The following is a 19,330-nucleotide window of genomic DNA, read 5'->3' on the forward strand; positions in this document are numbered from 1 at the left end:
TAGTGGGGCACCGCAAGGGTCAGTGCTGGGACCCCAGCTATTTACAATATACATTAATGATTTAGATGAAGGAATTGAATGTAATATCTTCAAGTTTGCAGATGACACTAAGCTGGGTGGCGGTGTGAGCTGTGAGGAGGATTCTAAGAGGCTGCAGGGTGACTTTGACAGGTTAGGTGAGTGGGCAAATCCAGGGCAGATGCCGTGTAATGTGGATAAATGTGAGGTTATCCACTTTGGTGACAAAAACACGAAGGCAGAATATTATCTGAATGGTGACAGGTTAGGAAAAGGTGAGATGCAATGAGACCTGGGTGTCATGGTACACAGTCATTGAAAGTTGGCATGCAGGTACAGCAGGTGGTGAAGAAGGCAAATGGCATGTTGGCCTTCATAGCGAGGGGATTTGAGTTTAGGAGCAGGGAGGTCTTACTGCAGTTGTAAAGGGCCTTGATGAGACCACACCTTGAATATTGTCTACAGTTTTGGTCTCCTAATCTGAGGAAGGACATTCTTGTTATTGAGGGAGTGTAGCGAAGGTTCACCAGACTGATTCCCGGGATGGCAGGACTGACATATGAAGAAAGATTGGATCGACTAGGCTTATATTCACTGGAATTTAGAAGAATGCGAGGGATCTCATAGAAACATATAAAATTCTGACAGGATTGGACAGGTTAGATGCAGGAAGTATGTTCCTGATGTTGGGGAAGTCCAGAACCAGGGGTCACAGTCTAAGGATAAGGAGTAAGCCATTTAGGACCGAGATGAGGAGAAACTTCTTCACTCAGAGAATTGTGAACCTGTGGAATTCTCTACTACAGAAAGTTGTTGAGGCCAGTTCGTTAGATATATTCAAAAGGGAGTTAGATGTGACCCTTACAGCTAAAGGGATCGAGGGGTATGGAGAGAAAGCAGGAATGGGGTACTGAGGTGAATGATCAGCCATGATCATATTGAATGGCGGTGCAGGCTCGAAGGGCCGAATGGCCTACTCCTGCACCTATTTTCTATGTTTTTATGTTTTGTTCGAGTTCCCCATCTGCAAATCCTCCCCTTCTATTACCCTGTAAAAGGAGGTTACAAAAGTCATCACTGTAAGGACAGGATAGAAATTCAGAACAGTCGGTTCTAGTTTCTGTGATACACACATTCCTCTCTGGTGTCCTCACAGCTGTAAATCCCCCGTAGTTTTTAACGACTTAGCAGTTTTTTGCCACTTTGCTAATTATAGCAATTCAACTATTCTCAGGGTTTATATTTAATTCAGAGTAGGAGACTCTTGTTCAGATTACAACAAATGCTTTTAATACAGGTATATTGAGTAAATACAACAGAGATTTATCAAGTAAATTACGTTCTGTTACAAAGAGTAATAATTAGCAAATGATAGTCACAGCCTGTTCCCAATAGCATCCTCTCAAGAGACCGTGGTGCAGGCTCCTTACTCCTGTTGTTCCTGGTGGGAGAGCTGTTACTTTATACCCTTTTCTTCCCATTCAAATGCTGTGAAAATGAGCAGCTGTTTCAGCCTTACAATAGATCACATTGGATCTACTGCTTTTGACCTTCTATATTATCTCTATCTCCCCTCCCTCTCGGAGAACAATTATATAGACTATGTCACACAGAGTTATACTGAGCCTGGCTTTACACAATTATCAGAACAAATGCCACATGCTGCAGACCTTTATCTTATTGATTAATAATTTTGGCCTTGACCATTCTAGTTCTAAATGAAGCTGTATCAGCAGTTACAAAAATGGATAAGATAATAATGGCTCAATTTGCCATGTTGCTTCGCTGTTTAGCCTTTGGCCATTTTAAAATCCATTTATGTTTTACGGCCATTTTCTATTATTTATAAGTGAGTTTTACATACAATCAATGCATATAAAGCAAGTTACTTACAAACAGGTTATTCTTTAATTAAAGACGTTTAAAATAAGCTTCTTAATTCTAACTTCTAACACTTGTCAATAGGCGATATATTACACACAGTATCCCTACTCCCCATGCTGAAATCCAAACCCATTACATCATCTGCAACATTTTTTCCTTCTTGCTGAAGGTGCTGACTCTGGCTGGGTTCAGTTCTACACTGACTGGTTCCCCTTCCTCTCCTCCCCGAAGGAGCTGACTCTGCTGTGTTCAGTTCTACACTCACTGGTTCCCCTCCCTCTCCTCCCCTGAAGGAGCTGACTCTGGCTGGGTTCAGTTCTACACTCACTGGTTCCCCTCCTTCTCCTCCCCTGAAGGAGCTGACTCTGGCTGGGTTCAGTTCTACACTCACTGGTTCCCCTCCCTCTCCTCCCCTGAAGGTGCTGACTCTGGCTGGGTTCAGTTCTACACTCACTGGTTCCCCTCCCTCTCCTCCCCTGAAGGTGCTGACTCTGGCTGGGTTCAGTTCTACACTCACCAGTTTCTCTCCAATATGTGACCCATGTGCCCAATGTCCATGTGTGAACCTCGACAGTGAGTGTCGACAGGCTATTCCACTGTCCCTACCTGAGGCCTCACACGTGCATTTTCCAGCAGGATCACTGGACCCTCCTCCCAATGGCTCAGTGGGTAATGGTAATGCCCAGGTTTAATCCCCTCTGCATATCTTCTCCTTCTAAACCCCTGTAAAAGCTGTGTGCAAAGGTAATCACTGTAAGAAGGAACATAGGAAGAGGAATAGGCCATTCAGCCCCTTGAGCCTGTTAAATTGGCCCTCAGCCTCAGTTTTATGGGAAACATTGAATTCCGCATTTCCACTACCCTTTAAGAACACAAGAAATTGGAGCAGAAGTAGATCATACGGCCCCTCGAGCCTGCTCCACCATTCAGTAAGATCACGGCTGATCTTCTACCTCAACTCCACTCTAACATTGAAAATTGTTTCTCCTTATTAAGAGGGTTGGTGGGCTGGAGGAGGTTACAGAGATAGGGAGGGGCGAGGCCTTGGAGGGATTTGAACAAGAGCAGGAGCATTTTAAAGGCTGAAGTCACTAGCCATCTCCCCCAGTGCAGAATGTGACTCACTAACAGGAAGGATTTTTGTTTAACTACTAAAGATGCATAATGAGGGGGAAATCAATCTGTGTACCTTTAAATAACAGCGACATGGAAAGAGGGAAATGAATGACCTTTAAGGATGTTTGACCTTTGAGCTTTGAGGATGTTTCCAGTAGAGTGGACAAGGGAGAACCAGTTGATGTGGTGTATTTGGACTTTCAGAAGGCTTTCGACAAGGCCCCACACAAGAGATTAATGTGCAAAGTTAAAGCACATGGGATTGGGGGTAGTGTGCTGACGTGGATTGAGAACTGGTTGTCAGACAGGAAGCAAAGAGTAGGAGTAAATGGGGACTTTGCAGAATGGCAGGCAGTGGCTAGTGGGGTACCGCAAGGTTCTGTGCTGGGGCCCCAGCTGTTTACATTGTACATTAATGATTTAGACGAGGGGATTAAATGTAGTATCTCCAAATTTGCGGATGACACTAAGTTGGATGGCAGTGTGAGCTGCGAGGAGGATGATATGAGGCTGCAGAGCGACTTGGATAGGTTAGGTGAGTGGGCAAATGCATGGCAGATGAAGTATAATGTGGATAAATGTGAGGTTATCCACTTTGGTGGTAAAAACAGAGAGACAGACTATTATCTGAATGGTGACAGATTAGGAAAAGGGGAGGTGCAACGAGACCTGGGTGTCATGGTACATCAGTCATTGAAGGTTGGCATGCAGGTACAGCAGGCGGTTAAGAAAGCAAATGGCATGTTGGCCTTCATAGCGAGGGGATTTGAGTACAGGGGCAGGGAGGTGTTGCTACAGTTGTACAGGGCCTTGGTGAGGCCACACCTGGAGTATTGTGTACAGTTTTGGTCTCCTAACCTGAGGAAGGACATTCTTGCTATTGAGGGAGTGCAGCGAAGGTTCACCAGACTGATTCCCGGGACAGCGGGACTGACCTATCAAGAAAGACTGGATCAACTGGGCTTGTATTCACTGGAGTTCAGAAGAATGAGAGGGGACCTCATAGAAACGTTTAAAATTCTGATGGGTTTAGACAGGTTAGATGCAGGAAGAATGTTCTCAATGTTGGGGAAGTCCAGAACCAGGGGACAGTCTAAGGATAAGGGGTAAGCCATTTAGGACTGAGATGAGGAGAAACTTCTTCACCCAGAGAGTGGTGAACCTGTGGAATTCTCTACCACAGAAAGTTGTTGAGGCCAATTCACTAAATATATTCAAAAAGGAGTTAGATGAAGTCCTTACTACTAGGGGGATCAAGGGGTATGGCGAGAAAGCAGGAATGGGGTACTGAAGTTGCATGTTCAGCCATGAACTCATTGAATTGCGGTGCAGGCTAGAAGGGCTGAATGGCCTACTCCTGCACCTATTTTCTATGTTTCTATGTTAAACACCTGGTCCACTTGGCACTGAAGTGTCTGAAACTCATAATAGGAACTCCAGGGAAACAAAATACTGACAAATGTGAAAACAGTTTTGTTGACAAAAGAAATTTTGAAAGATGAATTGTTTAACAGGGGTTTACACTGACTCACCTGATTGGCTGACTCAGGTTCCACCCCTCGAACACCGTGATTGGTTACAGAACACGCTGCTCCCTGGGCCCTCCGACCTCTGAGCTCTCTTCCTGTTGGTTCCCAGGGCAATCAATCACCACTCGCCAACATTACACTGCCAGATGAAGTTGAGGGGCTCAGAGGAAGAAATAAAATGAGGCCGTGAATCTGAGTTAAGAAATAAAATTAGAGAAATATGATTAAATTTATAAACAAAACTATTTAAAGTCAAATCAAATGAAGTGTTGCAATTAATATGTTCCTTTTGGGCCAAGTGGGAAACAAGTGATGTGTGGGCTGTGCAGAGTGTCTGTGCCCGGTTACACAGCGTGTCCCTGGCTCCCCATCTCCAAGTGCACATGTTTCAGCTCACATCCAACTGACTGGATAAACCTCGGCCGTCTAAACCCATCACACAAATATCAGCATTTGATGTAAGTTATGCTCAACCTTTATAAACACTGGTTAGGCCTCAGCTGACGCATTGTGTTCAATTCTGGGCACCACACTTTCAGAAGGATGTCTACACCTTAGAGAGGGTGCAGAAGAGATTTACTAGAATGGTACGAAGGATGAGGGACTTCAGTTATGTGGAGATACTGGAGAAGCTGCAGTTATTCTCCTTGGAGCAGAAAAGGTTAAGAGGAGATTTGATAGTGTTCAAAATCATGAACGGTTTTAATAGACTAAATAAGGAGAAACACTTTCCAGTGGCAGCCGTGCTGGCCCAATAGGGTGAGACTGTGATGGTCCAATAGGGTGAGACTGTGATGGTCCAATAGGGTGAGCTCAGGCTGGCCCAATAGAGTGAGCCCATGCCGGCCCAATAGAGTGAGCCCATGCCGGCCCAATAGAGTGAGCCCATGCCGGCCCAATAGAGTGAGCCTGGGCTGGCCCAGGGTCACCAGACAACAATCAGCACAACAAGGCTCCCTTTCAGGGGCCACTGACCTGGGCACAAACATGTGGTCCAATCAAACTGAGAGACACCCTGAAGCCCCGCCCACCCTTTGTCCCTGCCGTGTCGAAACTCCGAGCAGAGCGTATCGGGCATATGGACGATGTGGCCTGTCCATCGTAGCGTGGTCAATGCTTCAATGCTGAGGATGTTGGCCTGCGTGAGAACAGATGTTGGTGCATCTATCCTGCCAATGGATTTGCAGGATCTTGCGGAGGCAGCGTTGATGGTACTTCTCCAGTGCTTTGATGTGCCTGCTGTACATAGTCCATGTCTGAGAAGCATGTATGAGGGCAGGTATCACTGCTGATCTGTAGGTCATGAGCTTTGTGCCGGTTTTAAGGTTCTGGTGTTCAAAGACTCTATTCTTTAGGTGACCAAAGTCTGCGCTAGCACACTGAAGGCAGTGTTGGATCACATCATCGATATCTGCCCTTGTTTACAGTAGGCTCCCGAGGTATGAAAAATGGTCCACGTTGTCCAAGGCCTCATCATGGATTTTGATAATCGGGGAGGAGGGGGGGGGTGGGTGGTCGGGGGGCAGTGCTGTGTGGTGGGGGCAGGTTGAGAGAGCACCTTTGTTTTACGGATGTTTAGTGTAATGCCTATGCTCTCAGACACTACGGTGAATGTGTTGACGATGGTTTGGAGTTTGTCCTCCGAGTGAGCACAGACACAAGCATCATCTGCATATTGTAATTCGATGACAGAGGATGGCAGAACCTTGGATCTGGTCTGAAGGCGATGGAGGTTGAACAGTTTCTCATTTGTTCTATAGATTATCTCCACTCCAGCGGGAAGCTCACTGACGGTGAGATGTAGCATTGTAGAAAGGAAGATGGAGAAGAGCGTTGGTGCAATGACACAGCCTTGTTTCTCCCCGGTCCGTACATGAATTAGGTCTGTGGTGGATCCATTGGTCAGGATCACAGCTTGCATGTTATCATGAAGCAAGCCGAGGATTATGACAAATTTGAGGACAGCCGAATTTGAAGAGTACACTCCATAATCCCTCACGGTTAACGGTGTCAAAGGCCTTGGTCAGGTCAAAGAAGGTTGAACCAACCCCACAGTCACTGACACCAATCTCCTCCCATGTGATATAAACCAACCCTTGTCACTGACACCAAGTGCACTGGGAAAATATGTTGAAGGGTAAGACTGTAGAAACTCAGTGGCAAACATTTAAGGAGATATTTCATAACTCTCAGCAAAGATTTACTCAAGTGAGAAATAAAGATGCTAAGAGAAGGATGAACCATCCCTGGCTAACTAAGGAAGTAAAGGATGGTATTAAATTTAAAAAAAAGGCATATAATGTTGCGAAGGACAGTGGAAAGCCAGAAAATTGGGAAATTTTTAGAAACCAGCATAGACGAATAAAAAAATGATAAAGACAGAGAAGATAGCAGATGAGAGCAAACTAGCAAGAAATATAAAAACACAGTAAGAGCTTCTATAGGGATATAAAAAGGAAATGAGTAGCTAAAGTAAACGTTGGTCACTTAGAGGATGAGACTGGAGAATTAATAATGGAAATGGCAGAGACTTTCAACAAATATTTTATATCATTCTTCACGGTAGAGGACACTAAAAACATTCCAATAGTTGATTATCAAGGTGCTATTTGATAATAGCCACTATCACAGTCACAGTTAAAACAGTCACTATCACTAGAGATAAAGTACTAATCAAACTAATGGGACTAAAGGTGGACAAGTCCCCTGGACCTGATGACATGCATCCCAGGGTCTTAAAAGAAGTGGCTGCTGAGATAGTGGATGCACTGGTTATAATCTACCAAAATTCCCTGAATTCTGGAAAGGTCCCAGCGGACTGGAAAACTGCAAATGTTACACCCCTATTTAAGAAAGGAGGGAGTCAGAAAGCCGGAAACTATAGACCAGTGAGCCTACCATCTGTGATTGGGAAAATACTGGAGTCCATCATTAAGGAAGTAGTAGCAGGACATTTAGAAAATCATATTGCAGTCAAGCAGAGTCAGCATGGTTTTATGAAAGGGAAATCATGTTTGACAAATTTGCTGGAGTTGTTTGAGGATGTTACGGGCTGAGTGGATAAAGGAGAACCAGTTGATGTCGTATATTTGCATTTCTAGAAAGCATTCGATAAGGTGCCACACAAAAGGTTACTGCACAAGCTAAGAGGTCACTGTGTTGGGGGTAATATTATCATGTTAGGGGTAATAATATCAGAATGGATAGATGATTGGCCATCTAACAGAAAACACAATGGGGATAAATGGGTCATTTTCCGGTTGGCAAACTGTAACTAGGGGGGTGCCACAGGGATCAGTGCTGGGGCCTCAACTATTTACAATTTATATTAATGAGTTGTTTGAAGGGACCGAGTGTAATGCAGCCAACTTTGCTGATGATACAATGATAGGTGGGAAAGCAAGTTGTGAGGAGGATGCAAATAATCTACAAAGGGATATAGAGAGGCTCAGTGAGTGGGCAAAACCGTGGCAGATGGACGATATCTTGGTAAAATGTCAGGTTATCGCCTTTGGTAGGAAAAATAAAAAAGCAAATTATTATTTAAATGGGACGATTACAAAATGTTGCAGTACAGAGGGATCTGGGGGTTCTTGTACATGAAACACAAAAAGTTAGCACGCAGGTACAGCAAGTAATCAGGAAGGCAAATGGAATGCTGGCCTTTATAGCAAGGGGGATGGAGTATAAAAGTAGAGAAGTCCTGTTACAAATGTAACGGCGTTGGTAAGACCACACCTGGAGTACTGCGCACAGTTTTGGTCTGGACTTGTCTCCATTCCCGTGCCGAGGGGATTGCTACACCAGATGGGAGGGGCAACATTTGGGGACACGGATTCCCCACCAATTCCCATTCCCCTTCTTTCTGGTGGATAATGAAGGGGCCACTGTGTGTAATGTGCAAGTCAGTAAGAATTGTCAGCAAACTCTTACGAATTGGAGATTTTATTCAGTGGAAACTTTCACACACTTTTGTAGATTTTGTACCAAAGATCAATTTAGGATTAAAGTAAAAGTTCATAATTTTATTGCAAACTGAATTTCTGTTGAGAGTCGCTGAATTAAGGGGAAAGATAACACACAGCGTTTCTTAAATGGAACATAATCAGCAATATATTTAGAATATTAAACACCAGCCCAGTTATAGGGTTATTAACATCAGCAGAAACAAATCCCAATGGTCATAATGAACATGGTTCAGTCGGGATGTGATTAACAGCAGCAATAACAGCAGATTCCAACCCGTGAAGTCACTTGTGAACTCGCTGGTGTCTCAGCAGGGTGGATGACCGAGTGAATCCCTTCCCACACTCAGAGCAGATGAATGGCCTCTCCCCAGTGTGAACTCGCTGGTGTGACTGCAGGTGGGATGACCGAGTGAATCCCTTCCCACATTCTGAGCAGGTGAACGGCCTCTCCCCGGTGTGAAATTGCTGGTGTGTCAGCAGGTTGGATGACTGAGTGAATCCCTTCCCACACTCTGAGCAGGTGAACGGTCTCTCCCCGGTGTGAACTCGCTGATGTCTCAGCAGGTGGGATGATGTAATGAATCGTTTCCCACATTCTGAGCAGGTGAACGGTCTCTCCCCGGTGTGAAATTGCTGATGTTTCAGCAGGTCGGATGACCCAGTGAATCCCTTCCCACACTCAGAGCAATAGAATGGCCTCTCCCCGGTGTGAACTCGCTGGTGTGTCAGCAGGTTGGATGAACAAGTGAATCCCTTCCCACACTCAGAGCAGGTGAACGGCCTCTCCCCAGTGTGAACTCGCTGGTGAGTTACAAGTTGGGATGACTGAGTGAATCCCTTCCCACACGCAGAGCAGGTGAACGGCCTCTCCCCAGTGTGAACTCGCTGGTGAGCTACAAGGTGGGATGAATTAAAGAATCCCTTCCCACACACGGGGCAGGTGAATGGCCTCTCCCCAGTGTGACTGCGTCGATGAATTTCCAGCAGGGATGGGGAACTGAATCCCTTCCCACAGTCCCCACATTTCCACGGTTTCTCCATGGTGTGAGTATCCTTGTGGCTCTCCATGGTTGGACGATCAGTTGAAGCCTCATCCACACACACACAACACGTTTAGTTTCTCCCTGCTGTGAATGGTGCGATGTTTTTTCAGGCTGTGTAACTGGTTAAAGCTCTTTCCACAGGCAGCGCACTGGAACACTCTCACTCGGGTGTGTGTGTCTCGGTGCTTTTCCAGTCACACTGATATTTGAAATCTTTTCCCACAAACAGAACAGACAAACATTTCTCCTTCCACATTCAAAGGCCGATGATATTCAGGTCCTGATGAATCGAGAGACTGTCAGATCTTGACACGATGTTTGGTTTGTGTTTCCTGTCTGAAAATCTCCCCTTCTAATACGCTGTAAAAGGAGATAACAAAACTCATCACTGTCAGTACAAGACAGAAATTCAGAATAGACACATCTAGTTTCCATGGAACATTCTTTCCTCTCTTGTTCTTCCAAAGCTGTAAATCCCTGTCCCACACATTGTCCCTCCTGCTGTGCTGAAATCCAAACCCATTGCACATCTCTAGACTGTTTCTCCTCCACTCCCAGTTTTCACCACCAATTCTGGCTGGGCTCAGTTCCACACTCACTGGTTCCCCTCCCTCTCCTCCCCTGATGGTGCTGACTCTGGCTGGGGTCATTTCTACAATCACTGGTTCCCTTCCCTCTCCTCCCCTGAAGGTTTTTTTTTCTCTGTTAAGTTAGTACTTAGTCTTTAAATAAAGGTTAGTTAAATCAGCTGATTGCTGAGTAGTTGCTGGGTGTGTTTTGCTGAGGTTCAGAGTTTATTTTTGTTGATAGTTGCCAGTGTAACTCGAGGGATGGCAGGACAGCTCAGTCCCATGGATTGCACATCCTGTGACATGTGGGAAATCCTGGATGCTTCGCGCAGCCGGGACGACCACGTGTGCAGGAGGTGTCTCCAGCTGCACCAACTCGCGCTCCGCATTTTGGAGCTTGAGCGGCGGCTGGAGTCACTGCGGTGCATCCGTGAGACTGAGAGCAACGTAGATAGCACGTTTCTAGAGGTGGTCACCTCGCAGCTTAAGAGTGTGCGGGCAGAGAGGGCATGAGTGATCGCCGGACAGATGAGAGCTAGGTAGGTAGTGAGGGAGTCCCCCGAGTCCACCTTGCTCTCCAACCGGTACTCTGTTCTGAGTACCAGTGAGGGCGACGGTGACTCTGGGGAGTGCAGCCAGAGCCAAATCTATGGCACCACGGGTGGCTCAGCTGCACAACAGAGGAAGATGAATGGAAGAGCTATAGTGTAGGGGATTCCATAGGCAGGGGAGCAGACAGGCAATCCTGCGGCCGCAGACGTGACTCCAGGATGGTATGTTGCCTCCCTGGTGCCAGGGTCAAGGATGTCACCGAGCGACTGCAGGGCATTCTGGGGGGGAGAGGGTGAACAGCCAGAGGTCGTGGTCCATATCGGGACCAATGACAGAGGGATGAGGTCCTGCAGGCAGAGTTTAGGGAGCTAGGAGAGTAAAAAGCAGGAGCCCAAAGTAGTAATTTCTGGATTACTCCTGGTGCCACGAGCGAGTGAGTGCAGCAAAAAGAGGAGAGAGAAGAGATGAATGCGTGGCTGGAGAGATGGTGCAGGCAGGAAGGCTTTAGTTTCCTGAGGCATTAGGACCGTTACAAGCCAGACGGGTTGCACCTCAACAGAGCCGGGACCAATATCCTCACGGGGCAGGGGGGGGGGTTTGCTAGTGCTGTTGGGGAGAGTTTAATCTAGCTTGGCAGGGGGATGGGAACCTGAAAATAGATTCAGTAGGGAGGGGAGTAAAGCTGGAATTAGAAAGCAAAATTAAGAAAGTAAGTTTGAAGGAGAGAGGAAACAAGCAGGAAAAATGGGTAAAAAAACAAATTTAAAGGCACTTTGTCGAAAGACATGTAGCATTCGTAACAAAATAGATGAGTTGACGGCAGAAATAGATACAAATGGGTATGATCTGATAGCCATTACAGAGACGTGGTTGCAAGGTGACCAGGACTGGGAATAAAACATTTAGGGGTATTTGACAATCTGGAAGGACGGACAGACAGAAAGGAAAAGGAGGTGGGGTAGCTCTACTGATAAAGGATGGAATCACTGCAATAATGAGAAACGATACTGGCTCAAATGATCAGGATGTTGAAACAGTTTGGGTGGAAAAAAGGAATAATTAGGGGAAAAAGTCACTGGTGGGCGTAGTCTATAGGCCCCATAACAGTAGCAACTCTGTTGGTCGGAGTATAAACCAGGAAATAGTGGGGGCTTGTTAAAAGGGAACAGCAATAATCATGGGTGATTTTAACCTCCATATTGATTGGACAAATCAAATTGGTCAGGGTAGCCTTGAGGAAAAGTGCATAAGGGACAGGTTCCTTGAGCAGTATGTAACGGAACCAACCAGGGGGCAGGCTATCTTAGATCTGGTCCTGTGTAATGAGACAGGATTAATAAACAATCTCTTAGTAAAGGATCCCCTCGGAATGAGTGATCATAGCATGGTTAAATTTCAAATTCAGATGGAGGGCGAGAAAGTTGGATCTCAAACCAGCGTACTAAGCTTAAATAAAGGAGACTATGAAGGTATGAGGGCAGAGTTAGCTAAAGTGGACGGGGAATATAGATTAAAGAGTAGGACGGTTCATGAACAGTGGTGTACATTTAAGGAGATATTTCAGAACTTTCAAAAAATATATATTCCAGTGAGGAGGAAAGGGTGTAAAAGAAGTTAGCCACCCATGGGTAACTAAAGCAATAAAGGACGGTATCCAATTAAAAACAAGGGCATACAAAGTGGCCAAAACTAGTGGGAGGACAGAAGATTCGGAAGCTGTTAAAAGCCAGCAAAGAATGACTAAATTAAAAAAATTATTATGAAAGGGAAGATAGACTGAAAGTAAACTAGCACGAAATATAAAAACAGATAGCAAGAGTTTCTATAGGTATATAAAAAGGAAAAGTGTGGCCAAAGTAAATGTTGGTCCCTTAGAGGACGAGACCGGGAAATTGGGAACATGGAGATGGCAGAAACTCTGAACAAATATTTTGTATCAGTCTTTACGGTAGAGGACACAAACAATATCCCAACTGTGGATAGTCAAGGGGCTACCGGCGGGGGAGGAACTTAACACAATCAGCAACACTAAGGAGGTGGTACTCAGTAAGATAATGGGACTAAAGGCAGATAAATAAGGTTTTAAGAGAAGTAGCGGCAGGGATAGTGGATGCACTGGTTGTAATTTACCAAAATTCCCTGGATTCTGCGGAGGTCCCAGTCGATTGGAAACATAGAAACATAGAAAATAGGTGCAAGAGTAGGCCATTCTGCCCTTCGAGCCTGCACCACCATTCAATATGATCATGACTGATCAACTGCAAATGTAACGCCACTACATAAAAAAGGAGGCAGACAAAAAGCAGGAAACTATAGGCCAGTTAGCCTAACATCTGTGGTTGGGAAAATGTTGGAGTCCATTATTAAAGAAGCAGTAGCAGGACATTTGGAAAAGCAAAATTCAGTTAGGCAGAGTCACCATTGATTTATGAAGGGCAAGTTATATTTGAAAAGTTTGCTGGAATTCTTTGAGGATGTAACAAACAGGGTGGATAAAGGGGAACCAGTGGATGTGGTGTATTTGGACTTCCAGAAGGCATTTGACAAGGTGCCACATAAAAGGTTACCGCACAAGATAAAATATCACGGGATTGGGGGTAATATATTAGCATGGATAGAGGATTGGCTAACTAACAGAAAACAGAGAGTCGGGATAAATGGTTCATTCTCGGGTTGGCAATCAGTAACTAGTGGGGTGCCGCAGGGATCAGTGCTGGGACCCCAACTATTTACAATCTATATTAATGATTTGGATGAAGGGACCGAGTGTAATGACCAAGTTTGCTGATGATACAAATATGGGAGGAAAAGCAATGTGTGAGGAGGACACAAAAAATCTGCAAAAGGACATAGACAGACTAAGTGAGTGGGCAAACATTTGGCAGATGCAGTATAATGTTGGAAAGTGTGAGGTCATGCACTTTGGCAGAAAAAAATCAAAGAGCAAGTTGTTATTTAAATGGAGAAAGATTGCAAAGTGCCACAGTACAGCGGGACCTCGGGGTACTTGTGCACGAAACGCAAAAGGTTAGTGTGCAGGTACAGCAAGTGATCAGGAAGGCCAATGGAATCTTGGCCTTTATTGCAAAGGGGATGGAGTATAAAAGCAGGGAAGTCTTGTTACAGTTATACAGGGTATTGGTGAGGCCACACCTGGAATACTGTGTACAGTTTTGGTTTCCAAATTTAAGAAAGGATATACTTGCTTTGGAGGCAGTTCGGAGAAGGTTCACTAGGTTGATTCCAGAGCTGACGGGGTTGACTTGTGAGGAAAGGTTGAGGAGGTTGGACCTTTACTCATTGGAATTCAGAAGAATGAGAGGTGATCTTATCGAAATGTATAAGATTGTGAGGGGGCTTGACAAGGTGGATGCAGAGAGGATGTTTCCACTGGTGGGGGAGACTAGAACTAGGGGGCATAACCTTAGAATAAGGGGCCGCCCATTTAAAACTGAGATAAGGAGGAATTTCTTCTCTGAGGGTTGTAAATTTGTGGAATTAGCTGCCTCAGAGAGCTGTGGAAGGCGGGACATTGAATAACCTTAAGACAGAGAAGGTATTAAGGGGTTATGGGGAGCGGGCAGGGAAGTGGACCTGAGTCCATGATCGGAATAGCTATGATCATATTAAATGGTGGAGCAGGCTCGAGGGGCCGTATGGCCTATTCCTGCTCCTATTTCTTATGTTCTTATGTTCTCCTCCTGTTAAGTGCTGATTCTAGCTGGATTCAGTTCCACTCACTGGTTCCCCTCTCCGCCCTGAAGGTGCTGACTCTGGCTGGGTTCAGTTCTACACTCACTGGTTCCCCTCCCCTGAAGATACTGACTCTGGCTGGGTTCAGTTCTGCACTCACTGGTTCCCCTCCCCTGAAGGTACTGACTCTGGCTGGGTTCAGTTCTACACTCACTGGTTCCCCTCCCCTGGAGGTACTGACTCTGGCTGGGTTCAGTTCTACACTCACTGGTTCCCCTCCCCTGGAGGTACTGACTCTGGCTGGGTTCAGTTCTACACTCACTGGTTCCCCTCCCCTGGAGGTACTGACTCTGGCTGGGTTCAGTTCTACACTCACTGGTTCCCCTCCCCTGAAGGTGCTGACTCTGGCTGGGTTCAGTTCTACACTCACTGGTTCCCCTCCCCTGAAGGTGCTGACTCTGGCTGGGTTCAGTTCTACACTCACTGGTTCCCCTCCCCTGAAGGTGCTGACTCTGGCTGGGTTCAGTTCCACACTCACTGGTTCCCCTCCCCTGAAGGTGCTGACTCTGGCTGGGTTCAGTTCCACACTCACTGGTTCCCCTCCACTCCACTGAAGGTGCTGACTCTGGCTGGTTTCTCCTTGACACTTACATCATTTACTTCATCCCTGCACCAAGATCGCCACGCATGCGCTGCGCTGCTCACTGAATCAAGATGGCGGAGCACTGAACCTGCCTTCCTGTACCAAGATGGCCACCATTAGCCTGGGCCTGTGACCGAAAGAAAGCCCCGAAGCTGCAACCGCTGATATTCCGGTTATTATTCCGGGCTTGCGGCGGGAACCGGTTGTTTATGAAGCATTACCTGCTCTCTGCTGGTCCATTACTCCTCTTCGTCCCGTTGAAAATTACACTTCTGTGGAGCCTGTGCAAAACGTGTCACCTCCACTATTACACGCACCGCGCAGGCTCCAAACCCAGCCAGGGCTCGCGCCTGCGCACTGAGCTCCTGTCGTCTGGGTGCGGCACATTCTCCCCCGCGGGGCATGCTGGGTACACAAGACAATGAGAAACAGGAACAAGAGTGGGCCACCCCACCCCCTCCCCCCCTCCACACCAACCCCCCCACCCCACCCCCCTCACCACCACCCCACACCCCCCCCCACCCCACCTCCCTCACCACCCCCCCACACCACACCACCACCACCCCCCCTCCCCCCTCCCCCACCACCACCCCCCCTACACAACCCCACACCAACACCACCCCCCTCCACCCCCACATCCCCTCCACTTGATGGTCTGAACAGCCCGTTCAGCCTGGCCGTTGGATGCCGCACTGGTGAAGCACAGCCCATTGTCACTGACTAGGACATCAGGCAGGCCGTGCGTGGCAAACATAGGTCGTAGACTTTCAATGGTGGCCGTGGATGTACTTACAGACATTATTGCACATTCAATCCACTTTGAGTAAGCGTTCGCAACAACCAAAAACATTTTGCCGAGGAATAGGCCCGCATAGTCTACATGGATCCTCGACCACAGTTTGGATGGCTAGGATCAAAACTTAGCGGTGCCTCTCTGAGTGCATTGCTCAACTAGTGTTGCACTGGCGCACACATGACTCTAAATCTGAGTCGGTGCCAGGCCACCACACATGGGCTCTGGCTATGGCTTTCATCATCACGATGCCTGGATGGGTGTTGTGCAGTTCACAGATGAATGGGTCTCTGCCTTTCTTGGGCAAGACTGCGCGATTGCCCCACAAAAGACAGTCCGCCTGCAGGGACAGCTCATCTTTGTGTCTGTGGAACGGCTTAATCGTTTCCTGCATTTCCACTGGGACACTGGCAGCTCCCATGGAGGACACAACTTTTTTACCAGGGACAGTAAAGGATCCTGGCTGGTCGTAATGGGGAATTTCTCGTTCTCAAATGCCTCCATGACCATGAGCAAGTCCGCTGGCTGTGCCATTTCCACCCCGGTGGTGGGCAATGGTAGCTGACTGAGAGCATCTGCGCAGTTCTCTGTGCCTGGTCTGTGGCGGATTACATGGTTGTATGCCGACAGCGTGAGCGCCCATCTTTGGATGCGGGCAGAGGCATTGGTATTGATCTCTTTGCTCTCAGAGAACAGCAATATGAGCGGCTTGTGGCCAGTTTCAAGCTCGAAGTTGAGGCCAAATAAGTACTGGTGCATTTTTTTTACCCCATAAACGCAAGCCAGAGCCTCCTTTTCAACCATGCTGTAGGCCCTTTTGGCCTTGGACAAACTTCTGGATGCATATGCAACTGGTTGTAAAATTCCCGATTCATTAGCCTGTTGTAACACACACCCGACCCTATATGACGACGCATCGCAAGCTAACACCAATCGTTTACATGGATTATACAGGACAAGCAGTTTGTTAGAACATAATAAATTTCTGGCTTTCTTAAAGGCAGCCTCTTGTGAATTCTCCCATACCCAGTCGTCTCCCTTGTGCAGTAGCGCATGTAGGGGTTCTAGCAGGGTGCTTAACCCAGGTTAGAAATTACCGAAGTAGTTAAGGAGTCCCAGGAACGACCGCAGCTCCGTCACGTTCTGTGGTCGCGGCGCGTTCTTGATGGCCTCTGTCTTGGCGTCGGTGGGTCTGATGCTGTCTGCTGCGATTCTCCTTCCTAAGAATTCGACGTCCTGTGTCAGGAAAACACACTTCGAGCGTTTCAACCTGAGCCCCACGCGATCCAACTGACTAAGAACCTCCTCCAGATTCTTCAAGTGCTCCATGGTGTCCCGACCTGTAACCAATATGTCGTCCTGGAAGACCACTGTGCAAGGAACCGACTTTAGCAGGCTCTCCATGTTCCACTGGAGATTGCTGCGGCTGACCGAATCCCGAACGGGCACCGGTTGTAGGTAAACAGACTTTTGTGCGTGTTGATGCAGGTGAGGCCTTTCGAAGGCTCCTCCAGCTCCTGCGTCATGTAGGCCGAGGTCAGGTCCAGCTTGGTGAACGTCTTCCCTCCAGCCAGGGTCGCGAATAGGTCGTCTGCCTTGGGTAGTGGGTACTGGACCTGCAGCGAAAAATGGTAATTGTTACTTTGTAGTCCCCGCAAATTCTAACCATACTGTCCTCCTTGAGTACTGGAACAATCGGACTGGCCCAGTTGTTAAATTCCACCGGTGCGATGATGCCTTCACATTGCAGCCTGTCCAGCTCGATTTCCACTTTTTCACGCATCATGTACGGTACCGCCCGAGCCTTGTGGTGGATGGGTCACGTACCGGGAACCAAATGGATCTGCACTTTCGCCCCTGAGAAGCTTCCAATGCCTGGCTCAAATAACAAAGGGAAATTGCTTAGAATCTGGGTACATATGGTGTCATCAATGGATGAGAGCACTCGGATGTCGTCCCAGTTCCAGCAGATTTTCCCCAGCCAGATTCTGACAAACAACGTGGGGCCATCCCCTGGCAATCCACAGCGAGAGTTCGTGGACTGCTCCGTCATTGGAGACTTTGACTTCAGCACTGTCAATTACAGGGATTACTTCCTTTGTGTAAGTCCTTAGTTTGGCTTAAATGGGGCTGAGCTTGGGCCTGTGTGCCTTCTTTCCCCACAGCCTGTCGAAGGCCGTTTTACTCATTATGGACTGACTTGCCCCCGTGTCCAGCTCCATAGACACTGGAATACTGTTCAGTTCAACTTTCAACATTATTGGTGGGCAGTTCGTCGTGAACGTGTGTGCCCCGTACACCTCTGCCTCCTCCGCACGAGTTTCCAATTCCGTCTGATCCACTGTGGATTGATCTTCCTCTGCAACGTGATGGTTTGCAGGGTTTTCAACTCGCCTGCACATTCGTTGGAGGTGTCCCATTGTTCTGCAGCCATTGCACGCATAGTGCTTAAAGCGGCATTGATGGGGCCGATGATCATCCCCGCAGCACCAACAGGGTGTTAACTGCCTCGCATTAACAGATGATGGCGGATTCTGGGTCAATTGAGGTTGGCCACGGCAATCGGTGTGTACGTTCTTCCCTGTACATTTCTGCTCAAAACCGACTTTACTTTATGCACAGTACTGGCCAAAACTTCTTTGTTCTGCGAAATCTGCTTGGTGTTGTCGCTGGTGGACATAAATGCCTGGGCTATCGTTGTGGCTTTACTCAGATTCGGAGTTTCTACAGTCAACAGTTTGCGAAGGATTGTCTCATGTCCGATGCCCAGTAAAAAAAAAGTCTCTGAGCATTTGTTCTCGGAATCCCTCAAACTCACAATGTCCTGCAAGGCGCCTTAGTTCGGTGACATAGCTCGCCACTTCCTGGCCCTCCGATCATTCACAAGTGTAGAACTGCTATCTTGCCATCAAAACGCTTTCCTTAAGATTTAGGTGCTCCGGACCAGCGAATACAATTCTTCGTAGGATTTCTCTGTTGGTTTAGCCGGGGCCAGGAGATTCTTCATGAGGCCATAGGTTGTTGCCCCACAGACTGTTAGGAGAATCGCTCTTCGTTTGGTCGCATTCTCGTCCCCTTCCAGCTCATTGGCCACGAATTATTGGTCGAGTCTCTCCAGGAAGGCCCCCCAATCGTCCCCCTCTGAGAACTTATCCAGGATGGCGACTGTTCTTTGCATTTTTGCGCTGTTGTTCGTTACCTCGTCACCAATTGATACACTCATAATAAATGGTCAGACTGAGTACCGTGTGTAATGAGCAAGTGTGACCTTAGCTCCTTTATTCAGGTTCCACAGTGCAGGTACCTCGTGGGTGGCCTGTTAATATACTGTGCTCCCAAGGGATACTGGGATCCCTTGGGACTCCAACAGGTAGGCCCTCTGGTGGTCAGGTGTGATGCAGATTACAGGGGGTTAAATACATAAGTTTCAAACACTGTGTCAAATATTTGATTCCTCCATGATCAGAGGAGACCAATTGGTGTTCTGTTACCAACTGTTCTATTTTAGTGCTTTTTCTTAAT

The 19,330-nt window shown here is 47.2% G+C and overlaps 1 protein-coding gene and 1 long non-coding RNA gene across 5 annotated transcripts in view; both read right to left on the reverse strand.

Annotated features, from left to right (window-relative positions):
- LOC139243889 (uncharacterized) overlaps positions 1-19,330 on the reverse strand; it is a 22,062-nt gene continuing 2,732 nt past the window's right edge. The window contains exons 2-3 of the long non-coding RNA XR_011589747.1: positions 4,551-4,739; positions 1-1,506 (exon numbers count right to left, since the gene is read on the reverse strand). This is a non-coding gene — a long non-coding RNA (uncharacterized lncRNA). The remainder of the gene's footprint in view (positions 1,507-4,550; positions 4,740-19,330) is intronic.
- LOC139243884 (zinc finger protein 436-like) overlaps positions 8,491-19,330 on the reverse strand; it is a 13,601-nt gene continuing 2,761 nt past the window's right edge. For 2 of the 4 annotated variants that reach the window (XM_070870900.1, XM_070870902.1), the window contains exon 2: positions 8,491-9,918. In XM_070870900.1, coding sequence (XP_070727001.1) covers positions 8,798-9,583 — 786 coding nt within the window. In that variant the 5' untranslated portion in view covers positions 9,584-9,918 and the 3' untranslated portion in view covers positions 8,491-8,797. Of the gene's footprint in view, positions 9,919-15,023; positions 15,212-15,236; positions 15,421-19,330 lie in introns of those variants that run through there. The other 2 variants (XM_070870899.1, XM_070870903.1) reach the window with 2 other exon arrangements.

Source organism: Pristiophorus japonicus, unplaced genomic scaffold (genome assembly GCF_044704955.1).
Source record: "Pristiophorus japonicus isolate sPriJap1 unplaced genomic scaffold, sPriJap1.hap1 HAP1_SCAFFOLD_190, whole genome shotgun sequence".
Taxonomy (NCBI): domain Eukaryota; kingdom Metazoa; phylum Chordata; class Chondrichthyes; family Pristiophoridae; genus Pristiophorus; species Pristiophorus japonicus.